General features: G+C 33.9%; 1 protein-coding gene across 1 annotated transcript in view; it reads right to left on the bottom strand.

The window, feature by feature from the left end:
• Positions 1-22,356, bottom strand: part of LOC103554298 (A disintegrin and metallopeptidase domain 3-like) — a 98,034-nt gene that overhangs the window by 70,790 nt on the left and 4,888 nt on the right. Inside the window, exons 3-4 of the mRNA XM_070598807.1 lie at positions 16,888-16,943; positions 9,050-9,128 (exon numbers count right to left, since the gene is read on the bottom strand). Coding sequence (XP_070454908.1) covers positions 9,050-9,128; positions 16,888-16,943 — 135 coding nt within the window. The remainder of the gene's footprint in view (positions 1-9,049; positions 9,129-16,887; positions 16,944-22,356) is intronic.

Genomic DNA, 22,356 nt, shown 5'->3' with positions numbered 1-22,356 from the left:
CCCACTCCGAAGAGCTAGAAAAAGAAGAACTAAGCTCAAAGTAGCAAAAAGAAGGAAATAAAGATTAGAGCAGAAATAAAATAGAAAGCAGAAAAAATCATGAAATTAGAGTTGGTTTTTTGAAAAGATAAAATCGTCAAACCCCTAGCTAGGCTAAGAAAAAGAGAGAAGACTCAAATAAATAAAATCATAAATAAAAGCAGAGACATTACAAGTGATGTCACAGAAATAAAAAGGATCAAAGAGAACACAATGAACAATTCTATGCCAACAACTGGATACCGTAGAAAATGGGTAAATTTCTAGAAACATACAACCTACCAAGACTGAATCATGAAGAAACAGAAAATATGAACAGACTTAAAAACAACTACTATGGAGACTGAATAAGTAACCAGAAACCTTCCAAGAAAGAAAAGCCCAACACCAAATGGCTTCACTGGTGAATTATACCAAACATTTAAGGAAGAATTAACAGCAATCCTTCACACACTCTTCCAAAAAGTTGAAGAGGAAGGAACACTTCCAAACTTGTTTTACAAGGCTAGCATTACCCTGATACAAAAGCCACACAAACTGTCCATAAGGAAAGAAAACTACAAGCCAATATTCCTCATGAATTTAGACATGAAATTTCTCAAGAAAACCGCAGTAAACCAAATCCAGTGTAAGCCAGCAAATTACAATGATCATACATTTTGATGAAATTAAATTATCCCTGAATGCAAGGATGGTTCAAGTCACAAAAATCAATAAATGTGATAAAGTCACATTAATAATATAAAGAATAAAAATCACATGATCATCTCAATATATGCAGAGAATTAGATAAAAGTCAACATGCCTTCATAATAAAAACTCTCAACAAATTAGGAATAGAAGGAAATTATCTCAACATAGTAATGGCCATATATGAAAATCCACAGCTAATATGATATTCAACAGTGAAAAACTGAAAACTTTTCCTCTAAGATAAGGAAAGGCAGGAATGCCCACTTTCTCGACTTCTGTTCAACCCAGGACTGGAAATTCATGCCAGAGCAATGAGACAAGAAAAAAATAATAATAAAAGGCATCCAAATCAGAAAGGAAGGAGTAAAATTGTCTTTGTTTGCAGATGACATGATCTCATATATAGAAGAGACTACAGACTTCACAAAAAGCATTAGAACTAATAAATTTAGTAAAGTTGCAGGTTACAAAATAAACATACAAAAATTGGCTGCATTTTTGTACTGACAATGAACTGTATGAAATGGAAATTAAGAAAACAATTCCACTTATAATGGCACACAAAACAAAAAAATACCTATGACCAAATTTAACCAAGGAGGTAAAAGACCTGTATTCTAAAAACTGCAAAACACTGATGAAAGAAGTTAAATAGGACACAAGCAAATGGAAAGACTTCTTGTGCTTAGGGATTGGAAGACTTAACATTGGTAAAATTGTTGAACAGAAGACAAACAGGTATAGGGCGAATAGGTATATGAAAATATATTCATTATCACTAGTCATCAGGGAAATGCAAATCAACACCACAATGAGATACCACCTCACACTTGTCAGGTTGGCTATCATCATATAAACAAAAACAAATGTTGGCAAGTATGTGGAGAAACTGCAACTGTTGTACACTGTTAATGGGAATACAATATGGTACAGTTGCTATGGAAAATAGCATGTAGGTTTTCTAAAAATTAAAAATGTAACTACCATATGATCCAGCAATGTCACTTCTGCATAGTTATCCAAAATAATTAAAATCAGGTTCTCAGGAAGATATTGGCACTCCTATATTCATTGCAGCACTATCCACAATAGCTAAGATGTGGAAACAACCTAAATGTCCATCAACAGATGAGTGAATAAAGAAAATGTAGTATATACATTCAATAAAATACTATTCCATCTCAAAAAAGAAATAAATTCTTCAATATGTAAAAACGTGGATGAACCCTGAGAGCATTATGCTAAGTGAAATAAGCCAATCACAGAAAGACAAATACTGCATGATTCCATTTATATGAGGTATCTAAAATAATCGAATTCATACCATCAAAGAATGGAATGATGTTTTCCAGGCGCCAGGAGGAAGGGGAAATGTGGAGTTACTAATTAATGGGCATAAAGTTTCAGTTAAGCAAGATAAATAAGCTCTAGGATCATCAATGAAACATCATACCTACAGTCAACAATAATGTAATGTATAACTGAAATTTATTAAAAGAGTAGAATTCACTCTGTTTTTACCACAATAAAAATCATATAAACAAAAATTAAGAAAAAAGAAAGAATGGCTGAAAACTTCACAAAATTGATGAATGACATAAACTTTAGATTCCAGAAGCTGAGCAAACTCCAAATGGAATGAACCCAAAGTAACCCAAAACAAGAAACATCATTATTAAAAGATAAACAAGAAAAATATCTTCAGAGTAATCAGAAAGCAATGTCACATAACCTACAGGGGAATACAAATTTGAATGATAGCAGATTTCTCATCTGAAGTCATGAAATCTTGATAGAAATGCCACAGCAATGTTTAAGGAGTGAAATAAAAGTACAAACATGAATTCTGTATCTGGCAAATTTATCCTTTAAGAATGAAGGAAAAAGAGGCACTTTCTCAAACAAAGGAAAACTAAGAGATTTTGTCACTAGTACACACATCCTTAAAGAATGACAAAAAGAAACTCCAAAAAACAAAGGTAACAGTTAGACAAGAATGCTTGGATCATCATAAGGAATTGGGAAAAACCTAATGGATTAAAATAGAGGTAAATATAATGGACTATCTTTGCCCTCATGAGTTTCTCAAATCATATTTGGTGGTTGAAACAAAAATCACATAATATCATGTGATGCTTAGTGTATGTAGAGAAATATTTAAGCAATTATATTTAGCAAGTGCAGAGCATAAAGGAATCTCAGTGGAAGTAGAGTTTCAATATTTCACTCGAAGTAGTAAACATTCCACAATAGTAGGCTATTATAAGTCATATATACATATATATACATACATATAGTAATACCTAGAGCAAACAGTAAGGAAACTACAATGAGGAAAATACTTAAAAATACTATAAATAAATCATGATGTAATCCTAAAAATGTTCAAGTAACCCAGAAGAGGGCAAGAAGAGAGTAACAAAGGAACGAGAAACACAGAAAAAAGAAACAGAAAAGCATATATTTTATAGCAGACAGAAAGCACTTGCACATCAATAATTACTTTAAATGTAAACGGTCTAAAAACACCAAGTAAAATACTCAGTGCCAGGGTAGACGGGAGAAAAACAACACACAGGAAAAAAACAACAAACTATGACCCACTAAATACGTTCTATAAGAAACTCACTTGAAACATAACAACACAGGTGCACTGAACTTAAAAGGATGTAAAAATAGATATCATGCACATGTTCATAAAAATAAAGCAGACTGGCTTTAGTAATATCAGATAGAGTGGACTTAAAGCAAAGAAATCTACTAGGGACAAAGAGAGCTATTACATAATCATAAAAGTATCAACCCATCAGGAAGACACAGCAATCCTAAATGTACAGGCATCAAACAACACAGATTCAAACTACATGAAGCAAACACTAATACAGCTGAAAGAGAAAGACAAAAAACCACAAGAATAAATGAGGAGTTCAACACACCCCACTCGGTTATTGATAGTACTAGACAGAAAATCAACAAAACATAGAACAGAAAAACAGCATCAATCAACATGATCTACACGACTCTTATGGAAGACTCCACCCAACAATAGCAGAATACACATTGTTTTCAAGCATCTCAGGACATTTACCTACACACACAATGTACTGACTCATAAAGAAAACCATCACAAATTTACAGGAGCTGAAATCACACATGGTATATCCTCTAACCATAGTGGAATCAAACTAGAAATCAAGAGACAGACGAGGAAAAATCTCCAAACATTTAGAAATTAATTAACACACTTTGAAAAATTCCATATGTCTAACAGGAAGCCTCAAAATAAATTTTAACAATATGTATAAATGTATTTAAATGAAAATACAACATTTTGTTGTAGGATGCAGCTAAAGAGTGCTGAGAAGGAATTTTTTACAATATAAAAGAAGACAGGTCACAGACTGATAATAAAAGTTTTTCCTCAACTAACTAGACAAAGAAGAGCAAAGTAAACCCAAAGCAATGTAGAAGGGAGAAAAATAATAACCATAAGGGTAAAATACTAAGAAATCGAAAATAAGAAAATGGTAAAGAAAATCAAAGCAAGAAAAAGCTGGTTCTTTGATAAATTCAATAAACTGAAAAATCCCCAGCAAGATTGACAAAGAAGAAAAGAGAAGACAGAAATCATCAATGTCAGAAATGAAACAGCACATCACCATAGCTCTTGTACTCATTAAAGGGATAATACGAGCTATGATGAAATTATACTCATAAACTCCACAAGTGATATAAAATAGACCAATTCCTTAAAAATCACAAACTGTCAAAATAATACATAAGAAACAGATAAAATATGCCTATAACTATTAAATAAATTGAATTGGTAATTAAAAAGCTCCCACATACAAAAAAATCCCCAAGCCCAGAGGCTTCACTGAAGAATTTTACCAAACATCTTAAGAAGTAATATGTATTTTACATGTCTTCCAGAAAATAGAAGAGAAGATATTTCCCAATTTATTGTATGAAGCCAGTATTACTCTAATACAAAAACTAGACAAAGTCAAGATGAAAAAAGAACCATAGACCAACATCTCTCATGAAATTTGACAAAAAAAAATATCCTCAAGAAATTATTAGCACATCAAATTCAGCCATGAATTTAAAAAAAGTTATACACCAGGACCAAGCTGCAGCTTTTCTAGGTATGCAAAACTGTTTCAATGTTTGAAAATCAAGCAATGCAAGCCACCATATCATAATAGGCTAAAATATCAAATGATGCAGAAAAGGCGTTTGATAGAATTAAAAACACACCCCTTGATGAAAAAAAAAAAAACCAACAATTTAGCAATCCAGAAATAGAGAATTTCCTCAACTTTATAAAGAATATATTTTTAAAAATCTACAGCTGGGGCTGGTCCAGTGGCACAGTGGTTAGGTTTGCACCTTCCACTTCGGTGGCCAGAGGTCCACTGGTTCAGATCCCGGGTGTGTACCTACACACTGCTTGTAGAGCCATGCTGTGGCAGGCATCCCATATATAAAGTAGAGGAAGATAGGTACAGATATTAGCTCAGGGCCAGTCTTCCTTAGCAAGAGAGAGTAGGATTGGAGGCAGATGTTAGCTCAGGGCTAATCTTCCTCAAAAAAAAAAAAGTACAGCTAACAGTATCCTTAACGGTGAAAGACTAACTACTTCATCCTTAAGATTGGGAACAACATGAGGATGTCTCCCTTTACTATTGTTATTCAACACAGCACTGGAAGTTGTAGCAAGCACAGTAAGGCAAAGCAAGGAGAAAAAGAAGAAAGACTGAAAAGGAAGAAATAAGTGTCCATATTTGTAAGACATCTCAAGAAATCTATCCAATAAAACCCAAAAAAACCTGGGGCCAGCCCAATGGCATAGAGAGCCTGGGGTTTGCAGGTTCAGATCCCAGGTGCAGACCTCCACACCACTCATCAAGCCATGCTGTGACAGCATCCCACAAACAAAATAGATTGGCATAGGTGTTAGCTCAGGGCCAATCTTCCTCATCAAAAAAAAAAAAAAAAAAAAAAACCCTGGGGCCGGCCCAGTGGAGCAGCAGTTAAGTCTGCACGTTCCGCTTCTTGGCGGCCCGGGGTTTGCCAGTTCCGATCCCAGGTGCGGACATGGCACCACTGGCAAAAGCCATGCTGTGGTAGGCATCCCACATATAAAGCAGAGGAAGATGGCCACAGATGTTAGCTCAGGGCCAGTCTTCCTCAGCAAAAAGAGGAGGATTGGCAGCAGATGTTAGCTCAGGGCTAATCTTCCCCAAAAAAACAACCTTCATAGATTTAATGTGACTTCAGCAAGGTTGTAGGATACAAGAGCAACACAAACAAATAAATTTTGTTTCTAGATAACAAATGTGGAAACTGAAATTAAAATACAATACCATTTAAAATTTCTCCAGAGAAAATGAAATACTTCAGTGTCATCCTGAAGAAATATATACAGGATCTGAATGGTAAAATTACAAAATGCTAATGAAGGACATTAAAAAATAGACCAAATAAATGGAGATACTGCATTCATGGATTGGAAGAATCAACAGAATAAAGATGTCAATTCTCCCCAAATTGATCTGTAGGTTCAACACAATGTCTATCACAATCCTATCAAGGTTGTTTGTATACATAGAGTAGTTTAGTATAAAGCTTATATGAAAAAGCAAAATATCCATAGTTTAAACGTCTTGAGAAAGAAGTATAACACGGTAGGAATCACTGTAGTCTGCATAAAGGCTTAATATGCAGGTAAACTAAAGAAGACAGCATGACAGTAGCAGAAGGATAGACACAGAGAAGAAGTGAACAAAACAAAGAACTCAGAAATACATCCACACAAATATGCCCCACTGACTTTTTGACAAATATGCAAGAGAAGTTCAGTGCAGAAGGATACTATTTTCTATAAATGGTGTTGGAACAATTACACATCCTTAGTCAAAAGAAAAGCTTTGATCCAAATCTCACTCCTTATATAAAATTATGTCAAAGTGAAAATACAATTAAATGTAAGTAAAACTGTAAAACTTTTAGAAGAATCTTGTGGACGTAGCAATACATAGAGTTCTTAGGTTTGATACCCAAACCACCATTCATAAAAGGAAAAGGTGATAAATTAACTCTCATCAAAATTACAAATTTCTGATCAATGAGAGATTTTATGAAAAGGATGAAAAGACAGCTTACACACTGGGAGAAAATATTTGCAAACCACATATCTGGCAAAGGACTTGTGTTTACAACATAAAAATTGCTCAAGAATCAACAGTAAAAAAAAACAACCAATCCAATCAGAAAATGGGTAAAAGACATTAGTAGACATTTCACAAAAGGTGACAAACAAGCACATGGAAATATGTTCAACATCATTAGTCATTAGAGAAAGCGAATCAGAATTACATGAGCTATCACTACACATCGATAACTATGCCTAAAAAAAAAGAATTAAATAGTGATAACACCAAACGGTGGCAAGAATGCAGACACTCTTTCTCTCTCATACACTGCCAGTGGAAATGTCAAATGGTACAGTCACTCTGGAAAGTAATTTTGTAATTTCTTCTAAAAAATAAGTATACACTTACCATATGACCTGGCAATCATATTCCTGGGCATGTATCACAGAAAAGCAAAAATTTATATTCATGCAACATATTGTACACGAACGCTCATAAAAGCATTATTTTTAGTAAAGACAGGAAACAACAAAAATATTTCTCAACAGTTGGAGTGTGAGAACATCTAAACTTGGTGTATTTTTGTGGGAAAGTGGTTGTTTATGAATTTAATTTTTTCAATAGATTTCAAATGAATTGAGATCTTCTCTCAGTTTTGTAAGTTGTCCTTCTGAAGAAGTTGTGCATTTCATCTAAATTATCACGTTTATTGACATAAAGCTTTCAAATTACTCTGAAATGTCATTTTATTCTCTGCATAACTAGTAATATCTCCCATCACTCCTAATATTGATGGAATTTATTTTTGTTCTAGATAAGTCTTACCAGAGTTTAACAATTTTAGCAGTCCTTTTAAACATCTAAATTCTGGGCTTTAATTTTTTCTATTCTTTTTCCTTTTTATGTCTCATTGATTTCTGTCCTTATCTGCATTATTTCCTTCCTATACCATGTTTTAACCCTGTATAGACTATTGGGTTTTGCATTGGAAGGCAATTAATTTACTGGTAACCCTCCTTAATCCTCTTCTTGCTGGGTTTTGGGCTTTGGGATGTAGAATGGGGATGATAAGAGTATCTCTTACTCTGGAGCTTGAACCTTCCTCCTAAGGATTAGCCTTTCTTGTCTCAGCTGAATGCCTGGGGTTTTAGCAAGGTCAGTCTACTCTGCCTGGGTTGAAACTCCAACATTTCCCAATACTGTTTGACATTTAGTATTATCTCCATTTTACCCTCTATCCTTCAGTAGAGTCTTACCCACCACATATGCAGCCTAATCCTTAATCAAGGACATAAGGACAACTCCTCTCCTCCCCCAAAAACATATATCTGATAGCCCCTCTACATCTCTGGTCCCATGTCATGCATGTTCTGGGTGCTTCAGGAGCTCTGAACTTCAAACTCAGAGTTCTACTTGGTTCCACCTCTCTGTGCTTTGGTTAAGACATTATCCCCAGTCAGAGGGCTGAGTCAAATGTGAGACTCACTTTCTGTGCCTTCTTTCTCACAGAGAGAAAATTTCTGAGTACCTATTGTCAAATGTCTGAAAACAGATGCCTTATGTATTTTGCTCTGCTTTCTACTTGTAGATGGTGAGAAAGACAAATGTCGTACTAGTTACCATATTTTAAATTTCATTCTCTCTCAATTGCGTGTCGAAAGCTGAGGTGATGTCAAAAGCTCGGCCTTTTGCACCAAACAATTAGCCAAGTTGTGAATATAAAGGAAAAGTTCTTGAATGGAATTAACATTGCTACTCCAGTGAGCACATGAATGATAAGAAAGCCCCACAGCAACAAAGCAGTACAGCAATAGAATCAGACCAACCACTTGCATCATTTTTTTCTTCTCAGTAAACTGTCCAACAAACTTCTGGATTTTTCATCTGTCAGGCCCTATAATTTTATTTCAGTTAATTCCTTCCTACTAATACTTTCAGATATTTTAAATTACCTCTTTCAATAAGTGATTCTTGAGTTTCAAATTGTAAAAGTAGTTATTCTATTCAATATGTTTTCATAGTAACTGGCACATTATTTTTAGGTTTGTGATCTGTTTGCCCAACAGTTCTGTGGGATATGAAGCATTCTATCTCCTCCCACCAATGGCACCTTAACCACATAAAGAATGCAAATATACACAGCATAAAATAAATGTTACCTTTATAAATGAAGAATCTGGATACAATGTTCCTGATTTGTTGTATGAATACACCAGGAAATGAGGGTCTAGAAATGACCTAATTCAACCAAAGTAATGACACTTCATGTAATAATATCATCAATAAAAATAACTTTCAGAATCATGAAATTAAACAAAGTTTACTTTCTATTTTACAAGCTCAAATATCCAGAAATTAAACAGACCAATTTCACCATGACCTAGCTTGCTTTCTGACAGCATATTGTATATATAAAAAATAAAAAACAGTATAACCAGATACCAGTATGGACTTACATACAATAAAAACCAGGGCTTCCTGACTGCCACAACAAAGTTTTCTTTTAGATTCAACCACCAATAAATTTCACAGCATAGATATGTTAGTTAGAATTTGCTAACAGGTGGCTAGGGATTGATAAAACCAAAAAACATAAGCTTTATTTCCTTCATTTTCATAAAGTTATGCTGTGGTAAAAAGAACTGTCAAATTCTTTCTGTCTTAAGACAACAATAAATGTTCTTCACAAGTTTGCTGCAGGCTCAGCTACACACTGCCTTCATTCTAGAACCTAGAGAAAGCCATGGCCCCTCTCCAGAACATACCTTTCTTGTAGCAGAAGGAGAAAAGAAACTGTAAAAGTACATAATAGTTCTTAAAGCCTCTGTTTAGAAGTGGGATATTAGTGTTTTGCTCAAATTTCATAAGCTAAATGATTTCTGTAGACAAACGTGATATAAACATGGTACAGAAGTATAAAACTTCTTACAAGGAAGACAGCGATTATTACGGAACAATCTAAACCGTTATTTATTGTAGGGAGACTGGGATTTCTCAAATTCCAAACACCAAGAGGCATTTCAAGGCCAGAGTCAAAAAGAAACTAGCGTATTCAGAGTGCTTTCTTTCACCACTATAGGCATACCTCGTTTTATTGTGCTTCACTTTACTGAACTTTGCAGATATTGCGTTCTTTGCATATTGAAGGTTTGTGGCAACCCTGCACTGAGCAAGTCTATCAGCACCATTTTTTCCAACAGCATCTGCTCACTTCGTGTCTCTGTGTCACATTTTGGTAATTCTCTCAATATTCCAAACTTTTTCATTAGTATTATATTTGTTATGGTGATCAGCAATCAGTGATCTTTGATGTCATTCTTGTAATTATTTTGTGATGCTACAAACTGCACCCATATAAGACAGTGAACTTAATTGATAAATCTTGTGTGTGTTCTGACTGCTCCACTGACCAGCCATTCCCTCATCTCTCCCCCTCTCTCTCCTGGGGGCTGAGACACAACAATATTGAAATGAGGCCAATTAATAACCCTATAATGGCCTCTAAGGGTTGAAGTGAAAGGTAAAGTCGCATGCCTCTCACTTTAAATCAAAAGCTAGAAACGATTCAGCTTAGTGAGGAAGGCATATCAAAGGCCAAGATAGGCCAAAAGCTAGGCCTCTTGTGTCAAACAGCCAAATTGTGAATGCAAAGGAAAAGTTCTTGAAGGAAATTAAAAGTGCTGCTCCAGTGAACACGCAAATGATAAGACGGCAAACAGCCTTATTGCTGATACAGAGGAAGCTTTAGTGGTCTGGATAGAAGATCAAACCAGCCACAACACTCCCTTAAGCCAAAGTCTAATCCAGAGCCAGGCCCTAACTCTCTTCAATTCCGTGAAGGCTGAGAGAGGCGAGGAAAAGTTTGAAGCTAGCAGAGGTTGGTTCATGAGGTTTAAGGAAAGAAGGTGTCTCCATAACATAAAAAAGCAAGGTGAAGCAGCAAGTGTTAATGTAGAAGCTGCAGCAAGTTATCCAGAAGATCTAGCTAAAACAACGAAGGTGGCTACGTTGAACAATAGATTTTCAATGTACACAAAAGCCTTATGTTGGAAGAAGATGCCATCTAGGACTTTCACAGCTGGAGGGGAGAAGTGAATGTCTGGTTTCAAAGTTTCAAAGGACAGGTTGACTCTCTTGTTAGGGGCTAACACAGCTGGTCACTTTAAGACGAAGCCAGTGCTCATTTCCCATTCTGAAAATCCTGGGGCCCTTAAGAATTATGCTAAATCTACTCTGCCTGTGCTCTGTAAATGGAACAGCAAAGCCTGGATGACAGCACATCTGTTCACAATATAGTTTACTGAATATTTTAAGCCCACTGTAGAGACTTACTGCTCAAAAAAAAATCTTTTCAAAATATGACTGCTTATTGATAATGCACCTGGTCACCCAATAGCTCTGATGGAGATGTGCAACAAAATAAGTGTTGTTCTCATGCCTGATAACACAACATCAATTCTGTAGCCCATGGATCAAGGAGTAATTTTAAATTTTAAGTCTTACTATTTAAGTAATACATTTCATAAGGCTATAGCTGTCATAAATTCCTTTGATAGATATGGGCAAGTAAATTGAAAATCTTCCAAAATGGATCCACTGTTCTAGATGCCATTAAGAACATTCATGATTCAGGGGAAAAGGTCAAAATATCAGCAATAACAGGAGTTTGGAAGAAGTTGATTCCAGTCCTCATGATGACTTTGAGGAGGTCAAGTTTTCAGGGGAGGGAGGAACTGCAGAGGTGGTGAAAATGGCAAGAGAACTAGAATTAGAAGTGGAGCCTGAAAACATGTCTGAATTACTGCTATCTCTTGACAAAACTAACTGATGAGGAGTTGCTTCTTATGGATGAACAAAGAAAGTGGTTTCTTGAGATGGAATCTACTCCGGGTGACCATGCTGTGAAGACTGTTGAAATGACAACAAAGGATTTAGAACATAACATAAACTTAGTTGATAAAGCAGTGGCAGGGTTTGAGAGGATTGACTCCAGTTTTTACAGACGTTCTACCGTGGGTAAAATGCTATCAAACAGCATCACAGGCTACAGAGAAATCATTCATGAAAGGAAGCATCAATTGATGAGCCAAACTTCAATTGTTGCCTTATTTTAAGAAATTTCCAAAGCCACCCCAACGTGCAGCAATCATCACTGATCACTCAACAGCCATCAACACCAAGGAAGGACCTTCCACCAGCAAAAATATTATGACTCACTGAAGGCTGAGATGATGGCTAGCACTTTTTAGCATGAAGTATTTTTTAATTAAGGTACACACTTTTTTTAGATATAATGTTACTGCATACTTTATAGAATACAATATAGTGTAAACATAACTTTTATATGCTCTGGGAAATCAAAAAATTTGTGTGAGTCTCTTTATTGAATATTTGCTTTATTGCAATGGTCTGGAACTGAACCTGTAATATCTTTGCGGTATGAATGCACTTCTTTTTTCATACCTGCTTTCTTTCCTCTCATTCTTGACAACTTTCCCTATTCCTCAATGCAAATAAAACTAGAGAGCTTCCCAGAGAAAAACTGCTATTTATCTGAATGGCCTGGGTTGGTTTAGGTGCAAGTGCCTGGAACATGAATTCTGGCACAAGGGCAGAGACACCTTTTAATAACTGTGAGCATGTAAATGGAGATGGTGGAAATAAGAATCCTGAAGCAGTTCCAAGGAAAAGGAAACTAGAAGTAAAACACCTAAAAGATATCTGGCAAGCATAAGAAAAAGGATAAAACTTTAGTTTGCAAGTTTATTTGCCCAGGGCCCTCAAAAGTTTACTATTTGCTTCTACATGAAGCAAAAAGTCTGGCTTAATCAGTGAAGTAATAAAAATACAAATGATCATTCAAAGAAAAACAACATCCAATGTAGGAAAAATGAACAACAAAATAAAGAAGGCAAAACTTGAAAGTTAGATCCTAATGAAGTAGCATTGATTGAAGAAAACAATCATAATTTTAAGAAAAGTCAATAAGCTGCCACAAGGAGATCATTTCAAGAGCAAAAGGACACTCTGACAGCTAAAAGGACACATGACAGCTAAAATTAAACAATTCAGTAAATGTGCCGAAGAGAAATTGCTTACTGAGAACAGAATTAGAGGCCTAGCCAAAAAAGAGAACAAATAATGGTAAAACACATAGCAAAAATAAAGATTTGGAAATAGTTATACAAAAAAACTATAATATAGAGGGCATGACCATAAGACCCAGGATGAATCTATAGATTTTCCATAGAAAAATAATGTGTAGGAATTCAATACTAAAATGAACAGTTAAGGGACTTTTGATCTATCAGGGATGATTAATACACCACACACACACACACACACACACACACACACATTCACGCATGCACATAAAACATACTGGAAAATTCACTTAAGATGTACTATATCAAATTATAAAAATTTATAGTAAAGGAAATGACTCACAAATTATACACATTGCCTAGATGTTATTCACTTATAAAAATAAAAAGGACATTTGCAGATGTGCACAGTTTCAGAAAGCTTGCTGTCTGCATAGCCTACCTGAAGAAAATAATCTGAAAGTGTTCTAACTAAAAAACACCTGAGTCAGCATAAAATTGCAATTAAAAGAATAAAAAGGAAGCAGCGATAAAACTTGGAAAATGCAATATAGTTGTTAAGTAAAGAAATTGAAAGCATTGAATTTATATCTTAAATGTAAAAATAATTTTAAAAAATACTGTGGGAATATTATGAAATAAATTCAGGATCTGAAAGAACCAGACAGGAATCTGAGAACCTATAAAAGAAAATATGAATATAACGATTACGCGGAAATTTAATTTTTATAACAATAAATCCCCTTAACAAAGGATAGGAAATGCCATTTTATTGTATATTAATATAGATTTCACTGGTTATTAATAACATGTAATATCTTTTCAAATGTTTACTGACCATTCTAATTGAATTGCCTCTCCTCAGATTTTATTTTTAGCTTTTGAAATTTGAGCAAAACACTAGCATCCAACTTGTAAAAAAAGGCTTCTACAATTATGTGCTTCTACAATTTCTTTTCTCCTTCTGCTACAAGAAAGGCATGTTCTGGAGAGGGGCCGTGGCTTTCCCTAGGTTCTGGAATGAAGGCAGTGTGTAGCTGAGCCTGCAGCAAACTTGTGAAGAACATTCATTGTTGTCTTAAGGCACTGAGAATTCCTTTCATCCATTAATTAACAAAAATAAGTGAGTAAAGACACTTATTTTGTTGAGAATGTAGAGAACAGAAACACCTTGAATTGCTGATGTGAGTGAAAATTGGTATAAACCCTTTGAAGAAACAAATTGGCAGTATATAGCACACTTGAGAATTTTCTTATTTATAGCCCATCAATTTCACTGGTGCCCACAAAGTCATGGCAAGGAGATCCACAATACAGCTTTTCTTGCTGTAAATACGGGTGGATAAATAATAAATGAAATATATTCATTTGATGGCAAATACGCATTTAAAAGAAAACTCATTTTGCACACATCAGTATGAATGAATTTCAAAATATAATATTACACAAAACGTTTCACAAGAAACAATCACAAAACCACAACCACATATAATAAAGTGATAAGTATCTATTGCTCATACTCCTAGGTCTTGCTTGAGTAGCCATGGTAGTTCGGCTCTGCCAGGCCAGGCTTGCCCAATGGTTTGGGATTCAGCTGAATGGTGGCTGATCTAGGGGTGATTAGGGCACCTGGCTGTGCTCCACCTATCTCTATCTTCCATCCAGCTAGCCCAAGCATATTCTCATGGGAACGGCAGACAAATAAGATGGAAAGCAGAAAAGCACGAGAGCTTTTTCAAGCCTCTCTTTCAGCCAAGTCAGCTAGCATCTCTTTGGCCACACTAAGTCATATAGCCAAAGAGGTCATATAGCTACATAATCTGTGAGACCCAAGGTAAAATGAAAATGTGAGGCCTCTTGTTCAAAAGTATTAATCATCCCAGGACAGTATAGCAGAACATTAAACCAAGTATAGGGCCCTTCTAACTATGGGGTCCTGTGGAACCACCCACCCATGAAGTTGGCCTTTCATAGATAAACTCAGATCCAAGGGCTGGGGAGTGGGGAGGTTGGAAGATATGTATACAAGCCACCTCTTGATGATAGGAACTCAAAGTTATATGGTAAAGAGTGAAGAAACAGGGACAGGTAAAGGATTGGGGTCACTTTTGTGGTGCACCATATTAAGATAAATAGTATAAAGCAATATACAGTATTGTGTCATTTATATCTAGTTAAAGTAATATTCAAAACATGATTTTTATTGATCTCTAAGTATATGGATGAATGAAGATAAAATATGAAAAATAATATGGGTGAATATCATAATTATGATTAGCACTGGGTGCTAATCATATGAGTGAGAGAATTGAATAGGTCTGGGCATGGAAATAATAACTATTACTTGCCATGTATGCTTTAAAAAAAATATGTAGGCAAAATGCTTATACGTATATCATCCGTGGTAAGAATCTAATTGTTTATATTATTCTCAGAAATTTTCTTTTCTATTTTTAATCATTCAAAACAAAAAAACCCATATAAAAATATTGGGCTAATATAAGCTAGGGACTTTGGGTAATAATGATGTGTCAAGGAAGGATCATCAATTATAACAAACATATCAAACTGGTGGGGGATGTTGATAATGTGGGAGGCTGTGCATGTGTGGAGGAAGGAAGCATATGCAAAATCACTGTACCTTCCACTCAATTTTGCTGTGAATCTAAAACTGCTCTAAAAATGAAAGTATATTAAAACAGTAATAATAAATAATAACGGGAAAGCCTCATACAGGAAAATTCAAATAGCTGATAAATGTTTAGAGAAATTATTTAAGGAAGCGTCAACTGATATTAAGATGAAATATAATATTTTAACACATCATGCATGATTTTGGAAACCTTAATTGCTACTGTCTTTTCAGAAAATAACTGGCAATATTGCCCCAAATCTTAACATACTATAAAATAGAAGTAATAAAGAATGCCTATCTTAGAGGTTATTGTGAAAATTAAATCGGTTACTACATGCAAATTGCTTAGAAATATGCCTGGAAAATGCTATGTGCACATAAATGTCAATTACTTTAGTAGTTTTTGTTATTATTATTATCATCACTATTATTATTATTCATACATCTTGATCCAGATGTATCTATTTCTTGATATCAAGCCTACAAAATAAAATACCTACTATGTAAGAATATACATACAAGGATGTTTATTTCAGGACTCTATAGTGACAATACCTGGATATAACCTCAATACCTATCAATATTACTTACTAGTAAATGTTATCTATTAAAGAATAAGTTATAATATATACATAGAGCAAAAAATGAACACCATTAATAAATAAGACCTTCCAGTTGCAAAATACTATTTCCATTAGTGTAAAAACAAATTTTTTTGGTAGGTTTCTATATGTTTTATTTAAGGGAAAGGTGAAATTTAGAATAGAAACTTGTGGAAAGATATACACAAGGTTATTAATATTGGTTTCCTCAGAGTGTGAAAGTAAAAACTAGAAAAGTTGAGAAATTAAAAATATATATTATGGCAAAATGAGAAAAACTTATAGTGCAATATCAAGTAAAATGTTTAAAATCATATGTAAAATGACATGAAGACAAACAAAACAAAACATGGACAAATAAAATTATTCCCCTAATTGTTGCAATCATGGTTATATTTTAAGGAGTTACATAGAATAATTTTCATTTATCAGGTATACATTAACATTTACATCACTGAATTAGAATTTGGTTCGAATAGTAGATTTAAAATATCAAGATGAAGACTTGAAATTCTAGTCTCACATGAATCACAAAGTAGATATAACAAGATAATTAAACATAATATTCATGCTCTTGTTTAGGCTTACTTTAAGGAAGTGACTGTAAAAATTAAGAAACTAAAAACAACTGCATGAAAAGAAGAGTGGCAACTTACTGTTTCTTAAGATGGAAAGTGTATATTTTCCCATCAATTTTGATGGCATAAGCGACCTGAAGCAAAGTATTCAGAGAGAAAGTAATTATTAGAAATTCCAATTCTTAAAAATCAAAAGCCGTAATTTTTAAAATGTATGTACTCTTTTGTATAAATAGATTGTATCATGCATGTCTCAAAATTATATAGACATATATAAGTATATTGCAACATTCCTCCATCTTGGAATATATGACAGAATCACTGATAGTCAAATTTAAATAAAATCAAGTTGTCTAAATCAATTTCAAAACCAAGAGCATTAGCCATTAGCATTTATTATCATAATCAAGTTATATTTAAAAATGGTTACATTTAGAAATGCTGAGTGATCTCTGAAGAAACTCTAATTTTATGTATTATATTTTTCTACTTTGCAGTTTCTAGCACAAATAAATTGAAACTTAAATAATACAGCACAAGTCCCCTTTTAAGATTAAAGGAAGTATGCCCAAGCTGTCGGAAGTTCTACCTACAGACAGCCTTCACCTCCCCGTCCCCTTTAGGAATTGTCTCAGCTAAAGAAGGTCAGCTCACATTAAGTCACAACTTTCTGGAAAAGCCCACGTTCAATGAGAAGCCCCCTCATTCCAGCTCCAGATATTCCGACGGGGCATGGCTGCTTCACATTTTGTTGAGCCTCAATTGAGCTTCCTTCTCCCCATTTCTGCTTCCTTCCCTGCCCTTCAACAGGGTCTCATCATAAGGGCATACCATAATAAACTTCCTTCACAAGAATCTTCTCAGAGACTGCATCTCAAAGAACCCAATCTGTGACACCACCATAAAACATACGCGTTCATTATTGTCTACCATATAGTTAATTCCGGTGAGTGTCCCACATTTGCAGAGAATGTGAATTTTGTCAGTAGGCGCAGTTTTCTGTGTAAGTCATTTTAAACGTTCTAGTTTTCAGTCTTCTGTACCTTACAGCTGTTGAAAAAGTTGTGTTGGCATCTCCCAAAATTATCGTGACATTGTTTCTTTCTCCTTTTAATCTGTAGTTTTTTTTCTTTACATATTTTGGAGCTTTGTTGAGTGCAGACATATTTAGTATGGTGATATTTTCAGGATAAACTGATCACTTTATCAATAAAAAGGTACCTTTTTTCTCTAGAAGTGCTTCTTACTTTAAATTCTACTCTGATATTGGTATAGTTGCACAAGCTTACTTTTGATGTTTTCACTTTTTTATTTTAAGATTTGATTCATTTTTATGTAATAAGTAAGTTTTTTTGAGAGGTTTTCACTAATATAAAATTTAGAGATGGATTCTGAAGGATAAAAGTAAACTGCAATTTTCAGGGATTTACTAGTATAAAGATGCCTTCCAAATCTTATTTATTTCACAATAGGTTCTGCAACCACCTTTGTATATATGCAAACTATATGGAAATTAAACTAATTTAAGAACTACATCTTTTGGTATTCCTCCTTTATTCTATTGATTGAAAATAAATCTGGGTAATTTGCCTTCTATATTCTGGATATTGGGTAATGGCATCACCATATACCCAGAATTCCAGGCAGAAAGCTGATCTATGTAAGAGCTGGTCTGTGTCTCACCTTTTAAACTCACTTTTTTTACATTTCTTTTTCCTGATTTTTTTATATTGCAAATTACTGAAAAAATGAAAATAGGCACCCCTATCGTACTCTGCCCCAAAGGTGGAATGCTGTAACGTTTAGAGCATTAAGTATGACATTTGTTATAGTCTGCTTTTGTTAGTGCTGCCGTTGTTGCTTGGCTCTGTTTAAATCACACTGAGGCTGCTCTCTTCTAAAGTGAGGTACTATGGTGCATCTGGTGAGTACGTGTGCGTGAATGTGCAAGTAATTTTCTAAAATGCTTTCTGGATGCATTTGTTGATTTCTTTTAATATGTCACTGTGGTGAGTTAATTTAATGAATTTTTCTAGTATTACGACATCCTTCCACAGAGGTAAAACCTATTTGGTCATAATGTTCTAAAATTATTTGCTATTTTCACTTTTCAAAATATTTTTGTAAGTGAAAGAACCTATAATTTTCCTTTCGCAAGCTTCTTTGTCCTCTATGTGTTAAAGTTACATTAATCTCTTAAAATGATATTAAATGATCTAAGGGATTAGTTAATATGTTCCATTCTCTGAAAAAGATATTTATCATCTTTCCTTGAATATTGTCTAAAACCGTAAAACCATTTGACTAGCAGGATTTTGTGGGCAACTTCAATTATGAACTTCACGATTATAAGTATAATCTATAACCAGAGATTATATTTCTTCCTGAGTCAAAAGAAGCTTATTAGGGGAGGAAAAACAAATATCAAGACAGTAAACTTATAACAAACCACATCAATAATTACAGAAAAGGAATTTGATAAAAATTCAATATCCACTTTCCGTGTTCTACATGTGCAAATTAAAGTCAAGGGGACTATTAGTATTTTAAGCCTTCTATATCCCTGTTGATTATCTGTTTGAATTTTTTATCATTTACTGAGAAAGGATTTTTTAAATCTCTAATTATAATTGTGATTTGTCTACTTTCTTCACTTCTATAAGTTTTTGATTCATGTTGTTCCATGCACTCTTATTGGATGCAGTTTTAGGATTATTATGCTTTCTTGATAAATTAAGCTATCTATCATTACAAGATGCCACTACTTCTCCTGGTAATATCCTTGTTCTACAATATACTTTGTCAGATATCAATTTATCCATTCTAGCTTCCTTTTGATTTGGATTTTAATGAAATACAGTTTTCCATTCTTTCATTTTAATCCATGCATGTCCTTCATTTAAAGGATATTTCTTGTAGATAGCAGTCAATTTTCCCACCCAATCTGACAATCTCTGACTTTACTTGCAAAGTTACACGGATTACTTTTAGTGAAATTCATTAGAATATAAGCCTATTCTCTTGCTGTTTGTCTTGGCACATCCTATCTATTCTTTCCCCATTTTTTTTCTTTTCCTGTAGCTTTGGATTGCATTTGGATATATCAATATAAACCTATGGTTTTGATATAAATATGCATATATTTAGACACATGCACATATGTGTGCTCACACACCCTACATCTGTGTCTGTGTGTGTACACACACATATTTTCTGGCTTGGGCATGTGACCACTACATAAGCAGTGACACTCCAGTAGGGATTAGCACACCTAGCATACAGTGATTGGATTCTAAACACCATTCTCCACTCCTACTAATAGGAAACAAGCTCTTTAATTGAAAAATAGTTAAAATACAATTTACAAGATAGATTGGATTAATGAAAAAGAAAACACAGAAAGAACAAAAAAAAGTAACAGAAACAAGGTTCAAACAGAGATAGTAAAAATTTGATATGTTTAAATCCAATTATATCAAGAATCTGAATTTGTAATTGAAAATCTTCTAATACAGGAATCTCTAGGTCCAAAGGGTTGCAATGGAGAATTGTACTAAACATTTGAATAAAGAAAAAATACTAACTTTACAGAAATTTGTAAAATATAGAAAGTTAGAACACTTTCCAACTAATTTTATGAGGCAGCATAATTCAGATATTGCAACAAGACAACTATATTCGAAGGAAGTAAAACACTTCTCATGATCATAATTTCAAAACCCTAAACAAAATATTAGCAAAGTAAATCCAACAAATACAAAACATATTATGACAAAATGGGCTTTATCTCAAGAATGAAAGGCTGATTCACTGCACTGACAGGAAATGTATATATACATACACACACAGACAAACATACATATATATTTCTGCAGCTAGCTAGACAGATCTGAAGATATATATTTATATAGCTATATATACATCTAAAATTAAAAAAAACTTTCACAGACTAATAAAGGTCATTTATGAAACGTACAGCCAACATCATACTTATTTTTGAAACATTGAAAGTTTCTTCCTACAGTAAAAACAAAATAAACAAACAAAAAGCATGAATAAACTAGATGAACTATTACCTGCCATTCAACATCATATGGGATTCCTAGATCATACCAAAAAAAAGCAAAAAGATTGGAAAAAAGAAAACTGTCCTTGTCTGCAAATGATATGAATGCAATACCTAGAAAAGCCAAAGGAAATAGCAGAAAACTATTATTAATCCTAGTGATTTATTATTTGCAAAATTGATATGTATAGTTAAATGCAGAAAAATATATTGTATTTCTATAAAATGAGAGATACACAATTGGAACAATAAACTTTATAAATACCATTTACAAGAGCACCAGAAAACATAAAAAGATATGTAGGGCCTACACATAAAAACTACAAAATATGGCAGAGAAAAATTAAATAAGACATAAATAAATGGTACAGATATACCAATTTAATGAATTGGATATCTCAACATTGTTAAGATTTCATTCCAGTCAAAGTTGATTTGTAGATTGAATGTTATCCAATAGCTTATCTGTAACATTTAGCAAGATAATGTTCAATTTTATATATAATGTCAAATGACCTATAATAGACAAGATAATACTGAAGAAAAGCAAAAAGGAGAGACTTTAAGCACTAAATTTCAAGACTTACTATAAAGCTATAGTAATTAAGATAGTGTGCCATTTATGAAAAACAATTATATCACCTGGAAAGAACTGAGTCTATAATAAATCCACAAAAAGTAATTTTTTTTCAATGGAGGCTCCCATTTAAACTAATGGGAAAAGGATGGCATTTCAAATAAATGGACTTAATACATATTGACCCTTGACCCCTACCTCATATCATAAAAACATTCAGAAATGATCACAGACATAAATACCAAAACTAAAACTATGAATTTTCTGGAAGAAAATATAAGAGAATATTTCCATGACCTTGTGTCAGCAAATAATTCTTAAATAAAAGATAAAAAGAATAGAGCCAGCCCTGACGGCCTAGTGGTTAACATTTGGTGTACTCCTCTTCGGCAGCCCGGGTTGGGTTCCCAGGCACAGAACCACACTACTTGTGTCAGTAGCCATGCTGTGGTGGTGGCTCACATAGAAGAACTAGAAGGACTTACAACTAGAATATACAACTATGTATTGGGGCTTTGGGGAAGGGAAAGAAAAAGAGAGAGGAAGATTGGCAACAGATGCTAGTTCAGGGTAAATCTTTCCCAGAAGAAAAAAAAAGGTAATTATAAAAGAAAAAAGATAGAATAGCCATAAATAAATATTTTATTAATTGGACACCATCAAAATTAAAAACTGTTGTTCATCTAAAGACACTATTAAGAAGGTTAAAAGACAATTCCTAAAGAATATTTGCACTTCATATCCAATTGGCCCATCAACATTATACAAGTCACTCATCATCAATATTCACCATGGGATGCCAAATAAACCAAAAAGGATAAAGGGACCGATTCAGAGGCACAGCAGTTAAGTTCACATGTTCCGCTTTGGTGACCCTGGGTTTGCTGGTTCAGATCCTGGGTGC

Source organism: Equus przewalskii, chromosome 28 (genome assembly GCF_037783145.1).
Source record: "Equus przewalskii isolate Varuska chromosome 28, EquPr2, whole genome shotgun sequence".
NCBI classification, from domain to species: domain Eukaryota; kingdom Metazoa; phylum Chordata; class Mammalia; order Perissodactyla; family Equidae; genus Equus; species Equus przewalskii.
The sequence above is the reverse complement of the archived record's forward strand: the minus strand, read 5'-3'. Positions and strand labels throughout refer to the sequence as shown.